The 27,921-nt window shown below is 35.5% G+C and overlaps 2 protein-coding genes across 2 annotated transcripts in view; both read right to left on the bottom strand.

Annotated features, from left to right (window-relative positions):
• Positions 1–27,921, bottom strand: part of CHRM3 (cholinergic receptor muscarinic 3) — a 569,505-nt gene that overhangs the window by 532,558 nt on the left and 9,026 nt on the right. The window lies entirely within an intron of this gene.
• Positions 2,083–2,551, bottom strand: LOC126030785 (gem-associated protein 8-like). Its single transcript, XM_049789028.1, has one exon. The coding sequence runs from the start codon at positions 2,455–2,457 to the stop codon at positions 2,134–2,136; it is 324 nt and encodes a 107-aa protein (XP_049644985.1). The 5' UTR covers positions 2,458–2,551; the 3' UTR covers positions 2,083–2,133.

Here is a 27,921-nt window from a genome sequence, read left to right on the forward strand (position 1 = left end):
AAAAAGACCATAAAAACATGAAGAAGAAAGATTTTCTTGGAAATACTCATCACTATCTCAAGAACTTTCTGGATAAAGACATTGAGTAAATTATATTTACTGGATTCTATCCTAGCTACAGTCTCTTGATCCTGACACTGGCATACATATTTTGCAGATAAGAGAACCAAAGATCATTCACAAGCTATGGAACTTGTTCAGAATCAAACAGATCTGGCTTCTAACACTTCTAATTTTAAAAACCTACATTTCTAATTTTTTTTTTTGGATTGTTGGGCCACATATGGTGAGGCTCTGGAGTTAGTTACTCCTGGCTATATGCTCAGAAATTGCTCCTGGCTTGAGGAACCATATGGGATGCCAGGGGATCAAACCCTAGTCCATCCTGGGTCAGCTGCATGCAAGGCAAATTCCCTATATCTGCGCCATCGCTCCAGCCCCAAGACCGACATTTCTAGCACTTATATTTCTTCACATCAAAACTAGCTGCAAAAACTTGCTCTATAATTTAGAGTAGACACTTCTATTATACCTACTACTCAGTAAAAGGGTTTGATTCTTGTCAGTGTTTCAGAAACAAGTCACAATTTCTCTGAAAAGAAAAGTTTCCTATTTAATTGCACTGCATTCTCTTTTAAAAATAAAAATATGAGGACTTGGAAATGGTTTAAAGGATTAAATATTGCATAGAGTAGCTCCATCTTTGATTTCTAGTTTTCTAGTCCATCTCAAAAAATAAAAGTTAATCAATTTTCAAAATGTTAAGCTAAACTCAGTAAAACTGAAATCCATATTTCCTAATATTTGTTCTAAAATAGTAAATAAACAATGATAAGCACACGGTTACTATTTTCCCAGGAACTATGAAGTACTCACACTGCATAACTCTTTTTTTCAATATTTTCATAGTTTAGGAAACAAGTTATTTTCACCATCCATCCCTTTAGTTAATGTACATTTCTCACCACTACCTTCCCCAAGTTCCTTCCTTACTTCACCACCTCACCTACTTCTATGGCATATATATTTCCCTCTTTTTTTTTTCTGTCGGTTTATTCCTCTTTATCTTGTTTCTCTGCCTTTCTTTTCCTATTTACTTCTAGGCATTGCTGTATGAAAAGTTGTTACTGAAGGGGTATTATGCATATCACTTTATCTCATTCCCTCAGTTCTTATCCAGAGTGATAATTTCCAAGTATTATTGTCATAATGGTTCATTCTCTGCCATAACTATACTTCCCTGCTCTTTATGGCAAGCTTCCTATAATGGACTAGTCTTCTAGGCCCTCGTCTCTATTGTCTTTGGGTATTATAATCATATATCCAAAAACTGTACTCTTAAAGCTTCCTTGGGGTATGTTGGCAAGATTCTGTCTAATTTCTATACTAAACATAAACATTTTGAATAATATAAAAATATAAACCACTCTATTTTTGGACATAATAGGTAAATTGTTTCATGCTCCTGATTTTTATTTCATTTGCTATCTCTAGTCTATAATGTCACTTGGCCTCTCTTTTCCTGTAATATTGTCTGAGTTTTAACTTAACACTGATGACATAACATTCCCAGAATATGATTAAAAAATTAGATCCCTGAAATAGTTATATTTTGCTGACTCTTCTGTATAATATAAATCTTCACAAGTTAAAAAAAAAAGTCAAACATATTCACTTGCCTAGTGAAAAAAAACCTGGCATCAGTATGGTGTGGTTTGGCAATAAAATAGAGGCTGTAAAGCTAGCCTAATAAAGTGAAATAGAAATAAAAAGAATATATTGGAGTTAGAGTATTCCATGTTGTAAATTTAATACTGATGCTTGAAATTTTTCAGTAAAATGTTTAAAATAGGTAAGTACTTATGCATATAGTGTTCCTTAAAAGAGATCTTGAAAGTTGAAACCTATTAGTAAGGATCTTTGGAGATAAGGAACTTTTTTTTTTTGTCAGAAACATTTAATGAACTAGATACGACACTAACAACTAAAACCATAAGGGCAGAGAGAGGAAATGACCATTGTCAGCAGCAGGAAAATTTCCCTCCTGCTCACTTCCAAGTGGCCGAAACAGCTCCCCCACACATTGGAGCCCTAGGGAGGCAGGGGTCTCAGTGGGACTTCCAGGGGCTGCACTCAGAACGTGAATGGAATGACAGGCCAGTACTTGGGCTGCTTCTGGTCACAGTATGTGTCGAAGCTCAGCTTCAGGGTTGCCTCGAAGGCCTGTATCTTGCTGGCACTGTCCCCATACAGTCTTTTCATCTCCACCAGGCGTTGCTCCCAGACCCTGTGGCTGGGGGTCTCCACTGAGCACCGATGTAGATTGTAGTATAGGTCATGGTCGGCCTCGACGTAGTCTTCCAGGCGGCTTTCCTCCATCTGTTGCTGCAGCCTTCGTTCCTCTTGGTGCTTCTCAGTCTGTGCAAAGTAGTCCCGGAGCTCCTGAGTGATTTCCATTTTGCTGATATCACATTCCAGCTCTTCTGAGTCAGATTATGACAACCATGATGATGACAAAGATGATGACGATGACCCCAATGATGATGATGATGATGGCAACAGATGCTCCAACAGGGCCTGATAATGGAGCGGGGGCAGCTCTCCCCAGGGGCATGGGGAATAACCATGCTGAGGGTCATAGGGCTCCTTGTGCAGAGACAGGTCCCCATCCTCAGTGCCTGGTGTCTGGGATGTGTCTTTGGGAGGCACATGACACACAGTACCCTGGCAAGCCTCTACAGCCTTCCAGTAGGCCAGCTGGTGGCCGTGCATCCAGGCCATGGCCTGGTGGTAATGTTGCCAATACCGTGTATAGGCAGGGTGTGAGGCCTACTTCTGGCTGAGGGCTGGAGAGACGAACTTTGTTGACATTTTTGACTGCCAATATCCAGAGGCACCAACACTGGTGGCCGCGGTACGCGGTTCCGGGAGCGGAGGACCAAGGAACATGTTTTATAAATAGTAAGTCATATATATAAAACCTGTATAAGCAATACATAAGTGCAATCTTAAAAACTGATATGACTTTACAAATTATTTAAAAAAAATTTAATAATCAATGTAAATATTAAATATATATCAGTAAATATTTAAACCTATAGAACTGAGAGAAAGTTTATATTGGAAAACATTTTATTCTGAAACCTTGTTTTACTAATGAAAATCTCAATATTCCTATTGAGAACTTGAAACATTCTAGCATTTCATAACAAATGAGTCATAAAATGCAATAGACATATAAGGCTTCTACAAATCACACCATGCTTTCAAGATAACTGCTTAGTAAGCCTGAAAATTAAAAAGTACTTAAATAGAAAATAGTTTTTTAACAAGATTGTGAACATCTTGCCATTTATAGTAACCAACTTTACACTATGCATCGAAGATAAACAATAAAAATTGTTGAAATATTAAAGAAGGGTTGCTTTAAAAATCAAAGTAAATTACTAGTGTGTTTTAAGATTAGCATTACCATGGGGCTGGCGAGGTGGGGCTAGAGGTAAGGTGTCTGCCTTGCGAGTGCTAGCAAAGGAAGGACCATGGTTTGATCCATCAGCATCCTATATGGCCCCCAAAGCCAGGGGCAATTTCTGAGCGCTATGCCAGGAGTAACCCCTGAGCATCTAATGGGTGTGACCAAAAAAAAAACTAACAAAAAAATAAAAACCATAAAAAAAGATTAGCACGTGGGATTTTCTCAGTCCAGCTGCAGCCTTCCTCTCCAGTTTGAAAAGCATGGGATTGGAGTTTCTGTCCTCCCCTCTCCCCCCAGAGCCCAGTTGCCAAACCTGGCCCTGAAAACCAGTTTGGCATGGGGGGGAATTCGGTCTCCTGGACTAGGTGGTCAGCCCAGGATTGTTATACATGTTATATATACTTAACCTGTATAACAATACATCTTAAGATGTGTATTCCTAAATATACAAGTAGCCTCCTCCACCACTTGTTTTATTCGAATACCTTTTCTTTTGAACTCAGTTTTATTTATTTGTTCTATTTTAATATATACATTTTTTTCTCTATCCTTACCATTTTTGGTGCTGCTTGGTACAAAAAGCCTTGACTGGGATAAAAGCTCAGAACAAAACCAGAGAACAGAGACTGTGTGTGCAGCCTGTCATCCTTACCCAGAATAGCACCAGCAACACAGTATGACACCATACGTTTTGGTATGGGCACAGTAAAAAAAAGGGGAAACCATAGACACAGAAACAAGATCTTATCTTCTAGGGATAAGAACTCACTTTTTATAGCAGAAGGGTGCCTCCCATCCTGAACATGTGTCATGTGGATACAACCAGTCCCCAGGAGATTGGACAGTGTTAGTCCAATCCAAAACCCCAGATCCCCGACATAGAAATGATACAGCTCTGGGCAACACCACCAGGAACTAAGTTCCCTTGGGAGATTTATAACACTACTCTGGCACCAACTTGTGCCAGTTTTGCTCTGACAAAGAGGAAAGGAAAACTTGACCTAAGACCAGGCTGTCCTATCACATCACCTAACACTAAATGGAAATCAGAAGAGCTATCGTCCTTTTAACTGTGAAAAATAAGAGCACCAACAACAGAAAACTGACTTTGACAACTGTGACTGAACAGAGCCTACCTTGGGACTAATAAGGTAAACCCTACCCTAGGCTGTAGTCCAGGACACATAAAACAACAACAACAACAAGATGTCTTATTGCAGAGGTCCAACTTGGACAACAGAGACTCAGCAGAACCTTTGGATTCATAATATCCTAGGCTTCGGCTTAGGGACTGAACGAAAACAGGGAGCAAGTGTTACAGAAGACTGAACACCACAACAACGATGGATAGGAACCTCTAGAACCTAGAGACTCTATCCTAGACTCTGACTGACCTATAACCTGCGCAAATACCAAGATCGCTAGCTACAGTGGCTTAATTTTCTCACACAACTCAGAGGAAACTTTCCTGGCATCACAAAAAAGCCTTTGGGATGGGGTAATGAGTATATATGGAGCCAGGTGTTGATCCCATGATGGTATGCTTCAAGGATGGAGAAACCCTGAATCTCTTAGGGCACAGGAATTCCCTTTCTTCCCCAGTGCTTACTGTGCCTATACAAAAAAAAAAAAAAAAAAGTGGGGGGAACGCCAAATCCTACCACTCCAGCACCCATACTTTTTCTTGTTTTGTTTTGATTTGTTAGTTTTTGACTTTATGTTCTTTCTCTTTCTCTTCCACTTTTCTCTTTTTCACACTTGTGGTAATTATTTAGAGATTTATATGTTTTTATTTGCCGGGTCCATTTTTTTTCTTTTTTCTTCCATTTTTCTTTCTTTTTCTTTTCTCCTTTCTTCTTTTGGTAGTTGTCACCAAATTTTTTTCTCCCCTTTTTCTTATCCTTTTTATCGCCAATGATGGTGGAATGGATGCTCAATCTACAACAAGCTGTAAAGTGGAGACCAGTTGTACTAGCATACTGGGTGGGTAGAGGATGGAGATATGGGATGCAGAGGGAGGACAGCACTGGTGGTGGAAATGCCCCTCATTCATTGTCACTATGTACCATAAATGATGCAGTGAAAGATTTGTAATGCACTTGATCACAATAAAAATTAAAAAAAGGAAAATAAAAAAAGAAAAAAAAAGATTAGCATTACCTAGTAACAATATTGAAAACCACAGTGACTAAAATGAGAGAAGAGGGAAACAGGGGAAGACATAGCTAGACACATAATGACAAATAGACAGGTATAGACACAAAAACAGAAAGACACAGATGCAGATCAAAGAAAGTGTCAGCCATAAAGGCATAATGGGGGTGAGGAAGGAATGGAGGAAGGGAGGAAAACTGGAGAAATTGGTCTTGGACATAAAACAGTGGCAAAGGGATAGGTATAGGAACATTGTACGACTAATACTCATGATCAAGAATTCTGCATCTCACTGTTCAAAAAAACAAACAAACAAAAAAAAACCCTTAAATCCACCCACTTTTATTGAGCATATCATTGATTTTAGAGTTTTTTATGCATTCAGAAAATCATTTTACATTTTCCCCATTAAAAATAAATTCTGAAAACAAAATTTGAATAACTTGTAAAATATTAAAGTGAGTCAATGGCTAGTAGAAATACATATCAAATATGTATCTAGAATATAACTGATCATGGTAGTCTGGTGTTTCAATGTTTTGATATCATATTACATTTACAGAAAATTTATCTTATTTCCTAAAGAAAAAAGATATAGAGAGGGCATATTTAAAGTTTGAATCTTAGTATAAAATGCATTGAAACAAATTAATGAGAAAATCTAACTTTCCTAGGAAATTTATATTGAAACTAATGCCTTAAAAGATACAGGACTGAAACAAGAGTACAGCAGACAGCGTGTTTGCCTTGCACAACAGTAAACTCGGACCCTCACATCCCAAATGGTTCCCTAAGTTCTCTAGGAGTGATTTCTGAGTGCAGAACCAAAAGTTAGTAACCCCTGAGCACTGTCAAGTGTGCTTACCAAAGATAATGGCATATTTGTGATCTACTCAGAATATATTAAAAATGAGAAAACTTCATAGTATTCCTTACTAAAAACTCTTTTAGATTAAGATTATAAATCTTACCTAATAAAGGTTGAAAACATAATTGAGTTATGGCTTAAAATATTCAGTTATTCTTTCAACATGTGTCTTCTATAAATAAGCAGGACTTTAAAAAACTAGTGAATCACTTATCACATATTGAATATAAGCATTTAAATTTCTTAGAAGTTTGTAAGAAGTTTGAGAGGTTCTGTAAGTCTATTCATGTATCTTATGTGACTTCACATTCTCTGGTGCTTCCTAGTTTCCCACTATATATGGTTTTGGGAGAACAGGGATATTCTAAGTACTATTTTCAAGAAAGGGAAATAGTTGACACATATAAGTTCTAATTAGTATTAGAGATAAACCAATAGAGTACTGTGGATAATAAGGTTCCCTAAAACAAATGTTAGTATGTGAAAGAACACAAATATTACCCCAAAGAGAAATCAGCTTCCCATCCTACCTTCAACTTTTCAAAAAGAGTCTGCGTTTATCAAAGGAAGATCTTTCTGTAATTCAAGAAAGAACTTTGACTTTACACATCATACACTGTCTAGAAAAATTATCCCCCTGACCTTTATGTGTAAGGTGAGACTAACTAAAAACCCTAGACAAAGTGTTCCCCCAACTTTCTTTTCCTGGTAACCTCTTTTTTTTTTTAGTATGTAAAAGCCCACCTGGATTATAGGGCCTTTTCCCAACCTAGTGGATTTGGTTCTAGATAATAAAGAGAGAGAAATTCTGGCTTTTGGCAGTGGCAAAGTGAGCACATGGCAGAAAGGCCATAAAGTGAAAAGTAGACTGACTTCGATGAATCTCTTTCCTGACTGGTTAATATTATTTCTCTGCTGCTATCCTGCTTCATCAGACCCTTCTGCCTAAAAGGGTTAGAAGCATGGTGTCTGGGACATTCTTACCACTCATGGATATTTTTATTTTACAGACATGATGTTAAGGGATAATGGGAGAAAAGTACAAATAAAATCACTTTATGGATATTTTTATTTTACAGACATGATGTTAAGGGATAATGGGAGAAAAGTACAAATAAAATCACTTTACACTGGCATCGTAAGCTTGTTGTGCTTGTTTAAGATAATTGTTCCTAGGTGAAATTATATAAAATAAGACTGCAGAATAGTAAAATATGAGTAAAAAGGTAAATACACATATCTGTATACTAGAAAACATATATAGTTTTAATGTATTTGTATATGATTATTTCCTTCTTACATCCTGAAGGCTATAGGCAGACAATCTATATAATTATATTGAAAATATAAATAATATGTATGTCAAGTCTGATCAAACACTACATATTCTTTATTTTAATGATGAGTCTTCAAAATAATAGATAGGGGCTTTGGATTTAGCTTAACCATAGAGCAATCGCCTTGCATGTGTGAGGTTCTGGGTTGAAACCCTGACAGCAAAATAACAAACAAAATCAAAAAGATAAATGAAATAACCTAATGTATCATATTTAGAGTATTTTTGCATCAAATATTAAATATAATTTTATTTATAATAACCTGAAAGAAAAATCCAAACACTGTGACAAATTATATCATTAAAAATACAAGAAACTTGTAATACTTTCAAATTCTTTCAAAAATGTTAATCCATAGAACAAATTTGATGCGAATTTATGGAACTAAAATTTGTTTGACTTTCTTTCCAAGGACACTTGAAAGCTGAATCAAGCCAAATTAAAAAATTTATTAGGTCAATATTATGGATTAGCAAGAGAAGAAATAGTCATCTCAGCCTTCAAAATCAAGCCAGAGAAGTACAAAACATTATCAAAATAAGCAAAAGAAAGACCTATAGACTAGGATATGACTATTAGTCTTTAACTGCCTGACCTTTTACTTTTATTCTAAGTTGCAGGAAAATACAGTTATGCATACACCTTTCACCACTACAGGTGTTTAAAACCATATTCAACATGTCTCCTTTTAAACATCATTTCTGATTTTGAAAGCACACGGACGCTTGAGATTTATTTCAAAAACATGGTCATGTTTAGCACACATTGGATTATCTCCTTTCCTGCATGAGCTTGTATCATCTCAAAGAACAAAGTCAGCCATGGCCCATGAAACAGCAATGAGGAAATCAACCCTCCAAATAACTGATAATCAAGAGCAGTGCATTATTTCTCAAGAGTCACACTTTGTTCCAGTACAATACCAATATCAACATCTCTGAGATAAGCCAATAGAAAACTACTGAGAACAAAGAACTATATTTTGAATAACTAAAAGTCTTTCAAGGTTTTAAAAATAACTAAAAAGATAACTTCTTTCTTAACTCATAGACTTCTGCTAACATCAAAAATCAGTGTTCTCAAAATAACGAAAGTTTCTAAGACAGGTATGGTTCAACTAATAAAACACTTTATGCACATATATTGCTAAATGCCTGGCCTCTGAAAACTTAGAAATACTTTGTATTTTATAATATATGAATATATATATACACAAACATACTAAATGCACCAAATAAACATAGAAACATCTTGCTAAATCTTAATTTCTATTTTACATATCACTTAAACACAGACATAGAAGATCTGGAGACAGAAAAGACTATGAAGATAGACTCAGAGTGGCAGCAAATAATTATTAGAAGGGTACATGCTATTATTAGGTAGTGAGTCTCACCCTCTAGAGCAGGTCAAGACACCTGGCCCAGCATCTCTACCTCAAAAATCTAAGAAAACCATTTCTGTTTCTACACCTGAATTTATATATTTAGCAAACATCTATGAAAGAATTAGTCATAGAAAATGGATTATCATATATAAAATCCCATGGTTAAACTGTTTTATTTCTTATCAAGACATTGATACATTTAGTTCAGAAAAATAGCACATGGACTCACTGTCATGTAAGGAATGGGTCATAGGTTCAAGTCCTTATCATTATATATACACTTGAGTACAATCCTACCAGTTCTTCAGCTTGAGCTGGGCAGCACTACTATCTGTGATGCTGCACTGAAAGATGAACACTGAAACTAAAATTGGTAAGCATTATGGCCAGAAAGTGACTGATTGAGAATCTCAGCAAACCACATGTACAATCATTACTGTAACTTGTATGATACAACTCAGTGTTTGTTCTGAATGAGCATGTGTGGATGCATCACATTTAAAGGAGTGTCCACCTTCATTAGCACTAAAGTCACGCTGACAGATATACAACCTGATGTGGACCCTGAAATAGGACTACCCTACATCTGTTCAAGTACCAATATCAAGAAGTTATTCAACACCCAGTAAGTCAACAAGATCAACAACAACAAAAGGAAAGGAAAGAAATTTTGGTGGTGGGAATGCCCCTGATTCAATGTCACTATGTACCTAAAATACTACTGTGAATGATTTATAATCCACTTTGGTCAAAATAAAGTATTAATAAAAAAAAATGGGCCAGAGAGATAGTTCAAAGAATAAGCATCCTGTACACTGGATTCCAGATTTGTTCTTTGCTATTCCAAAAGGGTCCCCAAAACTACCAGGAGTGATCATTGAGCACAGAAGGAGGAGTAAGCCCATAGCCCAGCTGAGTGTAGACCCCCCAAAAAAGAAATAAATAAAATAGCATTCTCATATAAAATTTAGTACAAATATTTAGTGAAAATAAGTAAAATATTTTTGGAAATTAAAAGAAATAGTACTTATTTATATGTTAACAGGTATATTTACCAAAATTTATGAGATACTGTGGTATTATTGTCATTATTACATTAATTTTGTCTATGGCTAATTTTTCAATTCGATCAAGGCCAATTTGCAGTTGCATAAAGGTTAAAAACCTCTTTCAACAGTTCATTACTTATTTTGTCATGGAGTTTATATATGCATTTTGTAAAATGCATATATGCAGGTTTTATACTGTATTTCAAGTTATATTTAGTAAGAGAAAACATATGACAATAAAATTAATAAAATAAAATAAATTCTTGTTGATGTCTAAATTTTAAAATTTGGAATATTTGATAAAATTTTTAAGCAAAAAGAATTCCTGACATCCAATCACATCCTTAAGTGATGCACGTATGTATTCATAAAAATATGGAACAAAAAGAAGACATGAATTTACATTCATGTACTGTTTAACACATATAACTTATGATGAGTCTTGGAAAATTAAGATAACAATGAATACTTGTCATGTATTGTTCATTATTAAGTTAATCTTTTGTCAGTTCTTATTCAATCTTTTGAAACAAAAATCTGCTACTTACCTGTAAAATGTAGATATTCAAAATATACAGGAATAGCTTTCTTTTCTTTAAAGATCCCAACAGAAGCCATTCAAAGTTTATTTAGATACACAAGCTACTGATTCTAAAGTATTCTAGATTCTAAGTTTTTGACTGCTGATCTATGGGTCAAGGCCAATTTGCAGTTGCATAAAGGTTGAAAACCTCTTTCAACAGTTCATTACTTATTCTGTCATGGAGTTTATATATGCATTTTATAAAAGATTTGTCCATTTCACTTTCTAATCTTTTGATGGCATGTGCGAGCAATGTATATTAAATGTTGGAGTTGTTTTCTTCACATCTTAGAAAAATGACAAGAAGTTCATAAACATCTTTTAACCTAAGAAGCAGATGGAGAGGATGCCTGCAAAATCACCCAGTCTATTATTAGATACCCTCTGATACCAAGGGATTCTGAACTTTTCAGGCTTTATATGTAATCTTACAAACTAAGGCCTAAACTTAAAACATCTTAACATTTATGCTTTTGCTCCATAAATTGGTAAATGTTATGGCTAACAATTTTGGCAATGACTTTCCTATCCTTTGATTCTTCTACCTGCATTCTCAGCAAGACTGGTATCTCCTTTCTCCTTTCCCCTGACTCTCCATCCTCATCTATGGACAGACTGGTAGCGACAAAAGAGTAGGTGAAATAAGGTTAGGAATTAGCCCTAAGAAAAGGATTCATTGGTGTCAAATGTCACAAGGTTGTGCTTCAGTAGTGTTAATGACTTAGATATCCAAGGCTCTGAACAATAAACTAGATGACCAGACACATAAGATAAACATCTCAAATTTCTAACTCCTGTTTTACTGTCCCACCTACTTTAAACTCAATACATAAAGGCTCACACTCTCCCATTTTATTTAAAAGGAATAAAAGGGAAAATGTAGATGGAGCAATAGTCCAGTATAGGGCACTTTCCTTGTACACAGTCCATCCATGTTCGTTGCCCAGAAAACCTATATTGTCCCTTGAGCACTGCCAGAAATGATCTCTGAACTCAGCCAGGAGTAATCACTGAATATTAAAATAAAAAAGAGGGGGTGTTTTTTCCATTCTCTGAAATTTTACTTAATAAGACTTCTTCCATACTCTTTTCATTTTCCTTCTTTGAAATAAAATCTTAATTTCACTAATCTCCATTCTCTTGCTTTTAACTTTGATTGTTTGAGGACAAAAAACTGAATATCCGGGGCTAGAGGTAAGGTGTCTAGGATGGACAGCGCTTCGATCCCCCGGCGTCCCATATGGTCCCCCAAGCCAGGAGCGACTTCTGAGCGCATAGCTAGGAGTAACCCCTGAGCGTCACCGGGTGTGGCCCAAAAACCAAAAAAAAAAAAACAAAAAAAAAAAAAAAAAAAAGAAAGAAAGAAAGAAAGAAACTGAATATCCAAGACTGCTAAAGCAATATAAAGTTGCTTACTAAGTAATTTACTAGTAGTCAACTTGGCTGTCAACCTACATCTACTGTAGATGAGGAAGTTTACAAACATTTTTGAAGTCTCTTTCCAAAAACATTCTTATCAACCTGGACTGCATAATATTTGAAAGCATATTCCTCATTAAACTTTAAACTTATTTAATTTTAAAGAGTTTCCTCTTTTCATGACTTACAAATTGAATATAGATGACATTAGTTTCTAAAATGAGGAAAAATATTTGAGCTGAAGAGATTATACAATAGGGAGCTTATCTTTTATTTTGCTGACCTGGGTTCTATCCTTTCTGGCCCAGATGGTTTCTCAAATTCCCCAGGAGTGATTTCTCAGTGCAGAGCCAGGGGTAACCACTGAGCTTCACAAGGTTTGGCAAAATATCAATCTCAGCAAAAAGAAAAAAACAAAACAAACAACATACTTTACCATACTATTGAATATTTAATAGTCACTAATATAGATTAGTACATTCTTCATGGAAAAGAATACAAATTTTATTCTAGAGCATATTGCTGAATCATTCACAAGAGTAACATAATAGAAAAGGTAAATAAAATGCCTTTTAGAATTCTACTCTACCTGAGAAAACAATAGTCTTTGATTTAAAGAAAATCATTCCTCTTTCACAGAGAAATTCTCTCTACTTTAATATGTATGTAAATGATTAGATCCTGTATTAATAATTCCATGTAATTTGTTTGAATTTGAAATTCAAAAATTAATTGATGAAACGAATGAAAAGTTGTTCATCTAAACTACTAGAACACACACTGATAATTGTGCAAAAACTATTTTTGATTTAATTTACTAAATGTATTCTACAGAACTAAATAAAATATACAAGCCAGACTTCTCAGTCTTCAGGTTTCAAGCAATCATAGGTTTGGGAAGTGTGTGTGGGTGGGGGGTTTTGTGTGTGTGTGTGTGTGTGTGTGTGTGTGTGAGAGAGAGAGAGAGAGAGAGAGAGAGAGAGAGAGAGAGAGAGAGAGAGAGAGAGAGAGAGAGAGAGAGAGAGAGAGAGAGAAGAGAGAGATGTTACATATCAAACCAAGGGCTTCACAAATGCAAGGACAGTGCTCTACTACTCAGGGATAGGTTGGCAATTCCCCTCAAGTCTTAGTGCTGCTCATGGGGAACCTCTCTTTTATTTACCTAAATGGCTGATGATTAAAGAAATTAGGCACAATGACAGTGTCCCATTAGCACATGCTTATATACTTATGCTCTTCTCTATTTAATCTAGTTGAAAAATCTACAATACACTTCCTTACTCATCTTCTATATTAGTAATGGCTAACATTTTTGAGCCCGAGTGCCCAAACTGCCACACAAAACTAAAGAATTTCCTCAAAGTGCCAGCACGTCCTCCCAATGGCCAGTTCGGCTTTGGTGCCAGGTGAGCTGCAAAACAGACACTGGCACATTCGCCTCCCGACGTACCTCATATCTTATTTGCGGTCCTTCCCGTGTGCCAGCTGCAAGGCCTTCATGTGCCACAGCTGGCACTCATGCCATAGCTTAGCCATCGCTGTCCTATACCACAAATTCCCAAACATACTTGGCCAAACACTTTCTTTTTGGATTCTTTTCAGCATCATCTGTCTCCTTTTCCCTGACTCTCCATCCTCATCTATAAAGAGACTGACTAGTAGCAACAAAAGAGGAGTAGGTGAAATTAGGTTAGGAATTGCCCTAAGAAAAGGATTTACTGGTTTGGAATGTCACCAGGTTGGGCTTCAGTGGCGTTGATCATAAGATAGTTTGTACACTTTGGGAAATTCTGTTCTATTCCAATATTGTCATATTTAGATAAGACAACTGAACAATTGTAAAGCTGCATTATAGAATCCTATTTAGACAAATAAAAGGAGTGATTATTGGACCCAGAGTAGAAGTGGAATTTAAGTATTTTCCTTCTCCCTTCTGGATGCAGCATAAGATGTTACTAGTCTTGATTTATAATGAAAAAAATATTGTTTTTGGAAGTTCTATAGAAATACAGTTAAAGAATTACACTTTATGATTTATTAAATGTTTATCTAAATTTGGGTCTTTTATTTGTATTTAGTTTTGCTACTTAAATTACTTTACTTTCCCTATTTTTCATATTTCTTTTTTTTGGGGGGTTTTCGGGCCACACCCATTCGATTCTCAGGGGTTACTCCTGGTTAAGTGCTCAGAAATCACCCCTGGCTTGGGGGACCATATGGGACACCGGGGGATCGAACCACGGTCCTGATCCTTAGCTAGCGCTTGCAAAATAAACACCTTACCTCTAGCACCACCTCGCTGGCCCTATTTTTCATATTTCTATTCTGACTTCATTTTTATTGTTATTTTGGGGCTACCCCCAGAAGTACTCAGGACTTACTCCTGGCTCAGGGCTCAGAAATTACCCCTGTTAGAGCTCAACAGGCAATTTGGGGTACAGAGGATGAAAACCAGGTTGATCTTGTGTAAGGTAAGTGCCCTGCCTTCTGTAATATCTTTTTTGACCTTTGGCCTGATATTTCTTAAAGAGCTGTCACTGTCTACATACAAAGGAATAGAAAATTTCTATCTTCTATAAGAAAAAATTTATTATTATTATAGAAATCAAGAGATTATAGATGTTTCAATGAAATTTGCTTACTCTAGTGAGTGTAAGCACCTTAATCAGAATCTGTAATATTTGCTTGCAATTCAGTTTAGGCAAATAGTTGTAAGAATTAAAATAATTATTAAATTTTTGAGAGCTATTAAAAAACTGAATAAATGTTGGTTTTATAAGCATTAATATTCTATTGCCACTAAACCATTCTGCATAAAATGATCTATTGAGTTGTAGTTTTTTGTGATGTAGTTGTATTTATATTACTATTCATATTTTATAAGGGCAGGAGCTCCCAAGAAACTGGTCTTTGCATAAAATACATATTTAATTTCTATGCTACATATCAACATTCAATCTCAATTAATTAATATACATTAATAATGAATGTATTAAATTTAAGAAAATATATTAAATTACATCATTTTATTAGGACATTTTTATCAAAATGCATATTGAGTTTTATAAAATATTTGTTCTGTTCCATATCTTTTACTACCTGTTTTGGAACAAACGGAAGGTTCAGAAGGTTGATGTTTGTTTAACATCAGAGTAGCACAAGCAAATTTTTGAGGATGGAAGATGGTTTATTCCAAATAGCATCAAACTGTTGTAAACACTTGTCTTGGGTAGATGCAACTTATATAAATATTCAAAATTACTTAGGTTTATTGAAATCAAAGTAAGAAGGAATCAACAGCTTTTTCAAAGATAAGCCACTCATGTGATTCAATGTAGAAATTTTCTTTTCACTGAGTCAAAGACAAGTACTTAACTGGCATCAAAGGATGTGTGTTCAATACAAAATTTATAGTGAATAGAATGAAAGCCAAGTAGATGAAAGGAAGAGCACAGCTGTGATTAGGCATGTTAGTGACCCAACATTCAGACACAAGCACATTTGGAGTTTTAGTTGTAGAGACACACCTGCTCCTAAAGGTAACATGGGGATTGTGTCTCTGATGACTCTAGAAACTCCACTAATGGCCAGGACCAAAAAGAAAGTGCAAAATTCAAAATATTTTAGTAAGAAGCCTATAAGTTTTTGCTTCAACAAATGCCTCCTTCATGGGTTGACATTATTCTGATATCATCATTATAATACAAAGTCACCCAAAGCAAACATTTGGAATAGAAATAATAATAAAAAACAAACTAACATTTTTCTTTATTTACAACATACATCTATATGTGGTTGTATCGTCTACATTTCCAAATCATACTACATGCAAATTAACACTTAAATCCATTTAAACCCATCCATAAGCCTTTCTATTTAACGAACTAACCCAGACAAGCATGTTCTCAATTTCTTTATAAGCAAGTAGGTTTTGACGTCAAAATAATATTGTTCAAAATGACAATGAACTAGTTTCAGGAGTTTATACAAGCGATAACACATGATTTCAATTCAGATTACAGTTCAGTTCCAATCTTTATATTAGAGAGGAATTCTTGGGGCAGAGCGATAGAACAGCAGTCGGGTGTTTGCCTTGCACGTGGCTGACCCAAAACAGACCTTGGTTCAATCATCCAGCGTTCCATATGGTCCCCCAAGCCAGGAGCAATTTCTGAGCTCATAGCCAGGAGTAATCCCTGAACATCACCAGTGTGGCCAAAAACATAAACAAGTGAAAAAACAAGACAAAAGAGGAATTCTTGTCAGAGCCAGAGTGTCAAAGGGTATGAACCACAAACTCAGATAAAGTTTAAATAACCATTCTTTATTTCTTCAAGTTATACTGACTCTGATTATACTTGAAATAAGTCTGCAGTATGGAAGACTATTAATAACAATTCTAATAATTATTACATATGTTTTAAGCAAGTTTCTTTTTTTTTTTTTTTTGGTTTTTGGTTTTTGTGTCACACCTGGCAGCACTCAGGGGTTACTCCTGGCTCTATGCTCAGAAATTGCTCCTGGCAGGCTCCGGGGGACCATATGGGATGCCGGGATTCCAACCACCGTCCTTCTGCATGCAAGGCAAATGTTCATCTCCAAGCAAGTCTCTTAAATTAATCTAAGGTAGTCTCATTTACTGTGCTGGAGTGGCAGTACAATAGGTAAAAAGCTTGCTTTATACACAGCTTATATAGTTCGATCTCCAGCATTCCATAAGGTACTTTAAGAACTAGGCATGATCCTTGATCACAACACAGTCAGGAAGAAGCCCTGAGCATTGTGAGATATTTTCCCCAAAGTAATCTCTTATCCTATATATATTCCATCAGAAAGTTTCCTGTGAGGCAGGTAATGACAAGGATAATAAAAGATAATAATAAAATAATAAAAATTAAGGATATTATATGCAATAGCAAACAGTACATATTATTTGAGGGGTACCTGTCTTGTACTGGTTTTACCACAGACTTAAGACATATTCATTTAATTTTTCCAATAATCAGACAAATTCAGTAGTCATCCATCTCACTGCACTAATAAAAATGGCATCTCTGCAAAAAAGAACCAATGAAGAAAGTGGACTCCTCCTGAGGAGAAAAATAAAGGAACATGCTAAAGCAGCTGTTTGCAGCCCTAGAGAGCAGCTAATCCTCATTGGAGCAGGATGGAAGACTCCTGAGGAGATGATGGGCAGAAGGCACGGGGAGGATTTTAGGCTAAAACACTGTAGCTTACAGAGGCTTACTCAGATTTTCCTCTTTAAATTTTCATAATTTATTTTACTTTTGCTAAATTGTTCCTTTGTAGGCTTTACTTAGTCAATGTGAACTCCAAAATATATTAGCAAACTATTTTTATTTAAGGTTCATTAATGATAGAGAATACATTATGATTAGCATAATGAGGCCCAAGAACAAAATAAAATGGAATACAATATATTTTGTAATGCTCTAGAGGAAAAATAATTCATGTAAATAATAATAAGCATTGTATTATATTGCATTAAATTATTCTAACCTCTTTATTTACATGGATTAAGTTCATGTAGCAATCAGTTACCATAAATTAATTTATTTTTTGATAATTCCATTTCCCATTCCCTTATATTTTGCTGGAGGCAAGCCATGTGAATTAAATTTGTTATGTGCAGGGGTGTGGGAGGGAAAATGGATACTGGCAAATGGTTGTCCTGGTGTTGGGACTGGTATTGGAACATTGTCTGAAACAACTTATGGACATGTTTGTAAACTATGGTCTTTTAATTAAGAATCATTTTTAAAAGAGAAATATATATGGAGGGAAAATGTGAGTAGTTATTAGTTAAGAAAACAAGTAGGTACAAAAGAAGAAATCTAGTTTACTACATGGACTTATAGTAAATAAAATTTATATCGTCCTAAACATGTATATTGAAGATTGATACAACCTTAACATGTTAATATGTTTATCTTGAAAATAGAAGGAAAAATATAACTGTTCTCAAACTTCATGAAGAAGGAAATTCTAAAATTCAAAAAGACAGACAAGGCAGTTTAAGCACAATTTTTAGAAATCATAAAAGCAAATAAAATAAGTGGGGGAAGAGAAGGAAAACAGCTAGACTTAAAAAAATGCACCACCTCTGAGCTGGAAGGCGGCCCCCAGGGTTAGATTTATTTTATCATACCCATGGGAACTGCATAACTTTCTAAAAGACTGAGGTAATACTAGCGGCTCCAGACTCTTAAGTGAAAGAGGAATGATGCTACCTCTACTGTGTAAGTCATATTTAAAAACAAAAAATAGATCCACAGACTAAGCAGTCCTATTCTGAACAGTACATTGGCAGTGAAAATAGGCAGATTCATCTGTCAAGTATGAAGCAACTTGATGGACGCCCACAGCAGAAGAACTGAGAAAAGCAGTGAAGTGCTGCAAGATAAATAACACTGCTTGGAATTCCTTCCTTTGCCTCTGAAGAAATGTATGGATTCTTTGGATTGCTCCTAGTACTGAGAGATAACTGTGGAAAGCCTGTAATGAAAATCCTCCTTTAGGGATAGCAAATAAGTTGGCTCAGAAATCTTCCCTGCAGAAATAGAGGATTCCAATGAAGAGAAGGAAACAGAGGGAAAGGGGTGAGGAAAGGACACTAGAAAGAGATGAAAGAGGAAATGAAATCAGTGTACAGACTTGTTGGAAAAGGAAGGACAAAGACACTGTGAGGCAGGAGGAGCCACCGAAGCCCCTCTACTTTGATCATGCTCTAATAAATGATGGCATTCCATGCTTTCATGAGGTGCTATCATTCCTCAAAAAGTGAAAATGGATTGTTAAATAATGATAAAAATATAGACATTATCATAGTTTCTGATTCGCTAAAAGATACATATTGTAGAAATATTCTTAATAAATAAATGCATGCTGATAATGTTAAAATATCATGAGGCACAAAGGGAGCAGGAAATTTTAAAAGCCTGACAGTTTCTTTAGAAGAACAACATGAAGACTGTGGTGAAACACCACCAGATGAAAGAAAGATATAAGAGAGATAATGGTGGAAGAACTCTGGAATGTAAACTGGTAAAAACAGAGCAGGATCTTAGCATTCTGGCAGCATGATGACACTTTATAACTGAAAACCACTTTTTAGTATCAAACATCTAAAACCAAAATGTCTAAAAAGTGCAATGGGGATCTAAAATGTTCTAAAATGTTTTAACAAAAGAGATTACTTAGTAAAATTCCATAACAACCCCTTGTATCTCATTATCTTTTAGAAATTAGCAGATAGAGCACAAGACTGGCCAATTCTTTTGACCACTAATTTCCAAATGATCCCACTAAATTATCTAGTGAACTTTCTGAATACCTGCTTTGAAGTCACGCCTGTACACATTTTCATTTGTTTTGATTGAGAGCCCCGAAAGTCAAAGGTTTTCACATACACAAAAGGTTTTAAGATCTGAATTGAAAAAAAAGACCAAAAAACCCCCTAAAAACAGGCTGATGTCTGTGTTTGTGTGTGAGAGAGAGAGAGAGAGAGAGAGAGAGAGAGAGAGAGGAAGGAAGAGAGAGAGGAAGAGAGAGAGAGAGGAAAAGAGAGAGAGGGAGAGAGAGAGGGAGAGAGAGGGAGAGAGAGAGAGAGAGAGAGAGAGAGAGAGAGAGAGAGAGAGAGAGAGAGAGAGAGAGAGAGAGTCTCCAAAGTATTTCTTCAGAGTTTAGAGAGGGGTTTTCTTTACTCTTGCCTATGCACACAGAAATTGCTCCTTGCTTTGGGGGACCATATGGGACTTGGGGGGAGGGGGTTGAACCCAGGTCCATCCTGAGTCAGCTGCGTGCAAGGCAGACACCCTACCGCTGCACTAACTTTTAAAGTTACTTTTTAACAACAGAAAAAAACAAGACTACTTGATCTACTTAGGCCTTAAACACTGAGAGAGCAAGACCTGGTCTCTCTCCTTCACTTCCTTCATTCTTCACTCTCCAGCATAAAACAGCTGCTGCTCAATAAATATTTGATGAATTAAATAACAGAATCCATTATTTTTAATACTGTTAGCAGTACTTGAAGAGCTAGATTTTATTGTGAAAACTTTAATATGGTATAGTGTTTTGTTATTTTATAGGTCTCCGGAATAATTGAACCATCTTAAATCATACTAGCAGAGCAATATAGAAAATTAAATATCTCATGGCACATGAAGTGCTACCTGAGGCAACACATCCTTGGTAATCTCTTGTTGCAAAGAGAGAGCACATAGTAGGTTCTTATCTGTAGATTTGATAATGCACACTATGGAACTATCAAGTCAGAGAAGTCCTACTTTAATTTCCTCTTCCATTTTATTATCTGAAGATTTTATGTCATTATTTATTCATTTGTATGGTTTTAGGTTTTTGGGCCAAATCCAGTGGTGCTCAAAGGTTACTCCTGGCTCTGAGCTCAGAAGTCACTTCTGGCCAATGAGGGGGACCATATGTGATGCTGGGGATGTATGCTGGGAATATAACACAGGTCAGCTACATGCAAGGAAAATACCCTACCCACTTTGCTATCTATTGTTCAGACTTATTTTCTTCATCTTTAGACTTCATTTTCTTCATTTCAACACATAATTAAGTAAATGATTATTTACAAATATGAACTTTTTTTTTTGTTTTGGTTTTTGGGCCATGCCCAGCGGCACTTGGAGTAACTCCTGGCTCTGTGCTCAGGAATCATTCCTGGCAGGCTCAGGGGACCAAATGGGATGCTGGGGATTGAATCCAGGTCAGCCACATACAGGCAAATATTTTAACCTCTATGCTATTACTATGGCCCCCAAACATTTTATAATTAGAAGGTAGCAAGTTGGTTCTCCAACACTGCTGCTAAATTTTTAAATAATGTAAAATAGTAGTGTTGAAAACAAAGGGTTTTTATATGTGATTAAATGTTCTAGCTAGTTTATTTTAGTGTTCTTCAAGTCTATGACCTGAGTGACTGTAAATGTGCTATTAGTGATGATTTTGATGTGTATGTTTATATGAAAGGACAATATGAAATAAGTATGTCAATTTTGCTTTCAGAGCCATTTGTTGTTAGATTTTCTTGAGGGTTTACTCTGAGCTAGAGTTTGAAACCTGAGATCTTAGCAATTTATTAACAAGTGTTTGTATGTATGAAGGTGGTGTTAGGTTCTTGGTCTCAAAGAACTTGTATTGTTGCAGATATTAACAAACAGTAACAGAAAAAATATACATTTTGTCAGATGGTAAAAAAAATTCTACATTACATATATATACATTTTGTCAGACGGTGAAAGGAAAAATAAAGTGGCATATTAAGAGAGAGTGACTGATGGAAGGGGATACATACTGTGTTAACTAAAGTGTTTTCAAACTGCTGGTCCAATCAGGTGACAATTGAAAAAAGACCTCAGGTAAGTGAAAAACCTAGTTGTATCGACTTTTAGATGAAGAAATAATAATTTCAAAGAGTGCTCATAAATAGTGTTAATAATAATTTCAAAGGAGTGTTCATAATACAGACAAAGCAACTAGCAAAGATTAGTTTTCTTTTCTTTTTTTAATTTTACCTAGTAAAGCATTTTCCTGCGTAAGTTAAAAATTTATCTCAAGAGTTTACTTATGGTACTCCCCACACCAACTGAAAATTTACTGGTCTTTTAAAGCTCACTGAAGGTAATTACTTTAAAGAGTTCCTGGTATCTTGCAAAAAAATATTTGGCTTCTCCATACTTCGGTTCCAAGAACAATTTGGCTCAAACAATTTGGCTCAAACAACCTAATATATTTGTATCAATTATAAATAAAAACATAGATTCAAGATAATGCCATTCTTTTTAAAACCTCTTCTACACCCAAGCAGCCTAAAACTATCTTGTCCCAGGAGCCCCATATTAGGTGTGGTACAAGGATGGGTGATGTATGCAAGTGACTGTTAATTTCAATGATCTATCTGATTTTCCATTTTCCTGAGCCCTAATGATTGAATTTAACTCAGCACTTTGCCATGTACATAGCTTTCCGTTATCAACACTGTATATTTTACTTAAGAGTAATTACTGCGGGGCCAGAATGATAGCACAGCTGGTAGGGCACTTGCATTGCATTGCAGCCAACCCAGATTAGGTCCCTGGTATCCCATCTGGTCCATTGAGTTCGCCACAAGTAATTTCTCAGCTTAGAGCCAGGAGTAATGTCAGAGTGCCACCAGGTATGGCCCAAAAGTAAAAGCAAAAAAAAAAAAAAAAAAAAAAAAGTAATTACTGCAATCTAAGTGCTTACTGAATTAGATGATAGAAATAAAAAAGAAAAGTTAGGTTAGGAAATAAATGACATCATCTGGAGTTCTTTTTTTTTTTTTTTTTTTTTTTAGAAATTTTAAGCCAATGGACACTACCTCTTTATTTATTGACTTTAGTTTGAAGTTGGAAAACAAAATATGTTGGCCTCAATCTTTTAAAAGATATGTGAGTTTCACGGTTGGGTACTTATTTACTTCTCTGCTGAAATGAAAGTATTGGTGAGCTCCACATTACGGAGTCATTTCATCTGTAATAATGACATCTCATAAGCAAAGTCTATTTTACAATTTAGTTAAAAAAAAGATTGGTAGAACTACTTTTGAGACTTTTTGATATGTTCTACTTCAGCAACATAGGTGGATTTCAAAAAGGGTTTCAAAAGTGAAGTTGTATCTGAAAAGAAAGAAAAATTTCACCTAAATTCCAGGGGTAAAGAAAAGTGAGGTTTAAAGAGATGAATATACATAAACATAAAAAAATTTTTATCTCCCTCAGATGCAACTAACACTTTATTTTTTCATGTCAAGTGACTCAACTTTAATTTTTTTAGAATTTGACTCACTCATTGGACACAAAAATGCAGGTGCCTGCCATCTAGTGGCAAAAATAGGTATTGACATTCTAATTTTAATTTGACTCAATTTAGGTGGAAAGGGTGATGTTTGAAAATTATAGTCTAAGGGAAATGATACATACCTTTGGCCACACAATCTCATCCAAGACTTATAAGTAAACACAGGTATGTTTAGAACCCCTTGAAAATAATATTTAGCTCTTATAAATTTTCATACAGATGTAAATTCCATAAAAGAAAGCATCATCTCGCCCTACTTATTCACTCATTTATTCCTAGCATCTAGAATAGTATTTGCAAAACATTAGAAACTTAATAAAAATAATGAATATGACAAATGACACAGATTCTAGGATCACTTCTACAATTCTAATGAAATGAGTGATAATTCTACTTAATTATCTTTAAAATTAATGTGCTCCTCTGTGTTCAGCTTGTAAAAAATGACTCATTGTATTGTATTTATTTTTAAAATATTATTTCTTTGTGGAATTCATATACATAATGTCTTTTACTCATAGAGCATAACTAATCTATTTCCATTTTTAAGAACATTTATAATAACTTCTATGCACACACATAGCAGTTCTGGACTATGTTGTCTTTGCTTTCTTGACATCTTGTTTTTCCTATCAATAATATATGTGATGTACTTGCTCAGAAAGGTAACCTTAAATATAGCATTAAGCACTTGCAAAATATGGTCTGCTTATGATAAGTCAATGATATAACTCAAGAAACAACAAAATGTGGAAGGTTGTCTATATTTAAGAGTTTGTTTGGAGGTTCTAGCAGGGGAGTGCAGCTATTCATATACCTTCAACAAAAGAACAGGCTGTTGCTATTTGGGAAGAGAGAGCACCCAGCTTTCTGGGCTGTGTATGGAGTAGTGGGGGAGTAAGGGGACTTCGGCCTTACCGGTCAGATCAGCTGAATCAACCTTAGCGATCAATAGAAGTCACAGTCACATCACCTTCACCTTCAGGCTGCCTCTAGCTGAAGCAATAATTTCAATGCATAACATCTTGTGCATACTTTTAAAAATAAAACCAACTATACATTTACATAGGGTGAAACAAAACTCATGGAAACAGTTTCATGTTAAATCTACACCTGAGATCTCAGTCATTGCTTGATTGTGCTGAAATTCCAGTGGAAAAGAGCATACTCCACCCTTCCTCAAAGCCTGAGAAATTGAATATGAAATATGACTCATTTTGTAAGAGAGAACAGCCTAAGATAATGTACCCCTTGCCAATCCAGCTATTAAACTATTCAGAAAAAATAGAAAATTGTTTCTGTGTATCAATCTTCAATAACAGGTCTTAAAATACAGCAAGCAGAAGTTATCATTCCGATATTTATTTAAAATAAAGACAGACAGACCCTGCAACCATTCTGATTCTGCAGCAACTCTTCCTTCATCTCCAAGATTACATTTTAAAACATTTCAAATGATTCTGGTGTGTTATATCCTGTGGCATGGTTTTTAAAATATCATTCCAAACCCCTGTGGTGGAAACCTTTACAATGGGTTACAAAAAGCTCACAGGAGGACTCACCACTTAGGACAATAATAAGTAGAAAAAAGTGATGACTATGTTAACAGTATTGGTAATTTGGGACCAAGAGCAGGCTAACTGGGTTAAAACCCCAGCACAGCATATGATTCCCTGAGCAGTACAAGGCAAGGTCTCTGAGTAAAAACCCATGAGTAAGCTTGAGCACTGCTAGATATGGCACTACAATAAAGAACCAAAATGTACTGGTCATTCAAACTAGTTGGTGACAGAAGCCACAATTTATACCATGTTACTGAATAACTTTACTATTCAAATGGTCAAAAAGACAAGTGTATACAGCAAGCTTCCAGACAAGGAAATCTTTTGAGTTTGGTTTGGGAATGACTATTATGTTCTACATAATACTAATCAAGATCCACTTACTGTTTGCTTAATCAGAAACTATGCATTATCAAGTTATACTGAAAACTGCTAGGCCTTAGATTCCCCCCCAAAAAATAGTAAGAGGAAACTCACTCAACAATAAATATTTAATTATAGTCTACTTTGCACCAGACACTGTTTTAGCCCCTTAGGATATGTCAGTGAATAAAACATAACATAAAAGGCTCTGGCTGAAGGGGCACCATTCCTTTCACTGAGTTGTTTGTTCACATTTTATAAAATATAAATTCCTGGGCATAGAGAAATAAAGAATGAATAGGTTCCTGATTTAAAAATAAATACAGAATAAAGATCAGAGAGTTAATACTGTGGGCCAAGTGCTTGCCTTGCATGTTTCCAACCTGGGCTCAATCCCTGATACCCTATATGGTCCCCTGAAGCAACACCAGAAATAATCTCTGGGCATAGAGCCAGGAATAAGCCCTAAGCATAGCAAGGTGTTCTCCCCTTTCCCACATAAAAGAAAGAACAGAATGTAAAGGAAAAGTTTGTCATTCTAGGGTAAATAAGTGCAAAAAAAATGTAAGAAACATGAAAGTAACTTACCAAAGGAACCCAGGAATTGAAAAGATGTGTTTTCCTAGAGAAGGCAGGTCTCCTAATATTTAGAAAGATGCTACAAACAAAGCTAAACTAGAACATTTCAGGCAGTGTAGAGGTCTAGCAAGAAACTTGGAGGCAGAAGGAGACTCACTCAAGATCCCAAGCAGACTGAGATAGCAGCTGTGCTGCAGGAGATAGTGGCAAGAAGTTTTATCCTGGGAAAGTGTCAATGGTACTATTAGCCTCATTAAAAACATGACAAAATAGAGCAGAGAGACCAGTTAAGAGTTAGAATTCAGGGGATCAGAGCAATAACACAGGAGGTTGAGCATTTGCCTTGCATAGGGCCAACCAGGTTCTAATCTCTAGCACCCCATATGGTCCACCAAGAATTCCAGGAATAATTTCTAAGTGCAGAACCAGGAGTAACCCCTGAGCACTGTGGCCCCCCAAAAACAAAACAACTAGTAGAATTTAGTAAAGTGAGAGTGGGAATCGTCTGTCTCAAGGAAGTGGCAGTAGAATTGCAGGTAAAGGAAATGATTACATAGTTCAGGAAAATCCACCAGAGCCTTGAGATGGCATATGAAATGTGAGCAGATAAAAGAAATAGGAATATCAACTAGCTCAAGTAGGCTCTTAGAATGCAGCAGGCAAGTGACAGAAGGAAATTAGGAAGAATGGTGAATTAGGGGAAAGGTGCTGTGTTTCATGTCCAAATGAAGGTGCATTGTCGATATTCTTTGTGGAAGTGTCTAATGAGGCGTCAGAGATGGATTATCTAGCACTTGTAGGAAAAAGTGTTAGACTAGAGAACTCTGTCTATTGGCACTTGAAATCCTAAGTGCAGCCTAAATGGCAGAGAATATGCTCGGGGAGAAAAATTATATTGATTCCTGGAAGGAAATGTGGCACATAAAAATAAAGCATCCTAGGCATGGAGTCAACAGATGCATGTTTGTTAATTTTGTGGCCTTGAGTGATTTATTAAACACGGGACCTCATTTTTCTGAGCTACAAGTTGTACAAATATTTTAAAAAATAATTACATTAGCTCAGAGAGCAGAAATTTCATGCAGCTTCAAAGCTGCATTGCCGAATTGTCAGGCATTCTAATTTTAAATGTTTTCTTCATGAGATATAAGCAGATTCTGTGCCAGCCCTGTGTTCCCCAAACACAATCTTTTCCTCTTTCCTCTCAAGAGAGATGATCTTCCAAAATTTTCACCAAAACTTCATTTTTTTAAATGATAAATACAGTAGCAATGATAATCTTCTGCCATTACAAGATTTCTCTACCAAATTCTTAACAAAATTTAGACTTTCATAAGAATTTATAAGACATTTATAAGATTTAGACTTTTATAAGAATTTTTTCAACAAATATAGTATATATGCATTTACAAATTGATATTCTAAAATATATCTCATCTAACTTTATTTCACACAGAGGAGTCTGAGTATATTTTTGTTAACACAGAAAATGGTATTGATAAATCTTTATTAAATTCTTTATTCAAAGTAACTTGTGAAAGAAAGCTAACAAATGTGTTAAGTAACTCTATGTTCAGAATTCAAAAGCCATCATCTTTTATTTATAGATACAGAGCAAATAAAAGAAGAACCAAAGATGTAACTAAGGAAACCACACCTTGCATGTGGGAGGCCAAGGCTCCCTACCCTGGTACTGCTGGAATTTCCAGCATGACTGTAGATTGGCTTCAAAGCAATGGTAAGAGTAAGAAAAAAATGCAGAATTTTTCACACTCCTGTGTGCAGTTGTCTACATCCAAACTCAGGGGGGCACAATTTCTTTACCTTTATTGGACTCTTTCATTCTCTCTTTCCATATATATATATATATATATATATATATATATATATATATATATATATATATATATATATATATATGTGTGTGTGTGTGTGTGTGTGTGTGTGTATGTATATATATGTAAATTAAACTATTTTAGTCCCACTCCCCCAAAATTAAATAAATGCTTAAATCTCAACATAAAACTCAACTATTTGAAGGTATATATTGTCCAAAATTTTCATTACAATATGACACCCAAAATAAATGACCACTAATTCTTTATCAGTCCTGCATCCTTCATCATCAACCGTGAAGGTAGGAGAATAAGCAAAAATATGTCCTCTGAAGCAGCATTTGTGTTTAACTCTTATAAACCTAAAATGCACAGTCTAATCTTTGGGGCAGAAAAAGTGCTGAATAAAGGCATAAATAACAGATCATAAATTCAAAGCAA

Source organism: Suncus etruscus, chromosome 15 (assembly GCF_024139225.1).
Source record: "Suncus etruscus isolate mSunEtr1 chromosome 15, mSunEtr1.pri.cur, whole genome shotgun sequence".
Taxonomy (NCBI): domain Eukaryota; kingdom Metazoa; phylum Chordata; class Mammalia; order Eulipotyphla; family Soricidae; genus Suncus; species Suncus etruscus.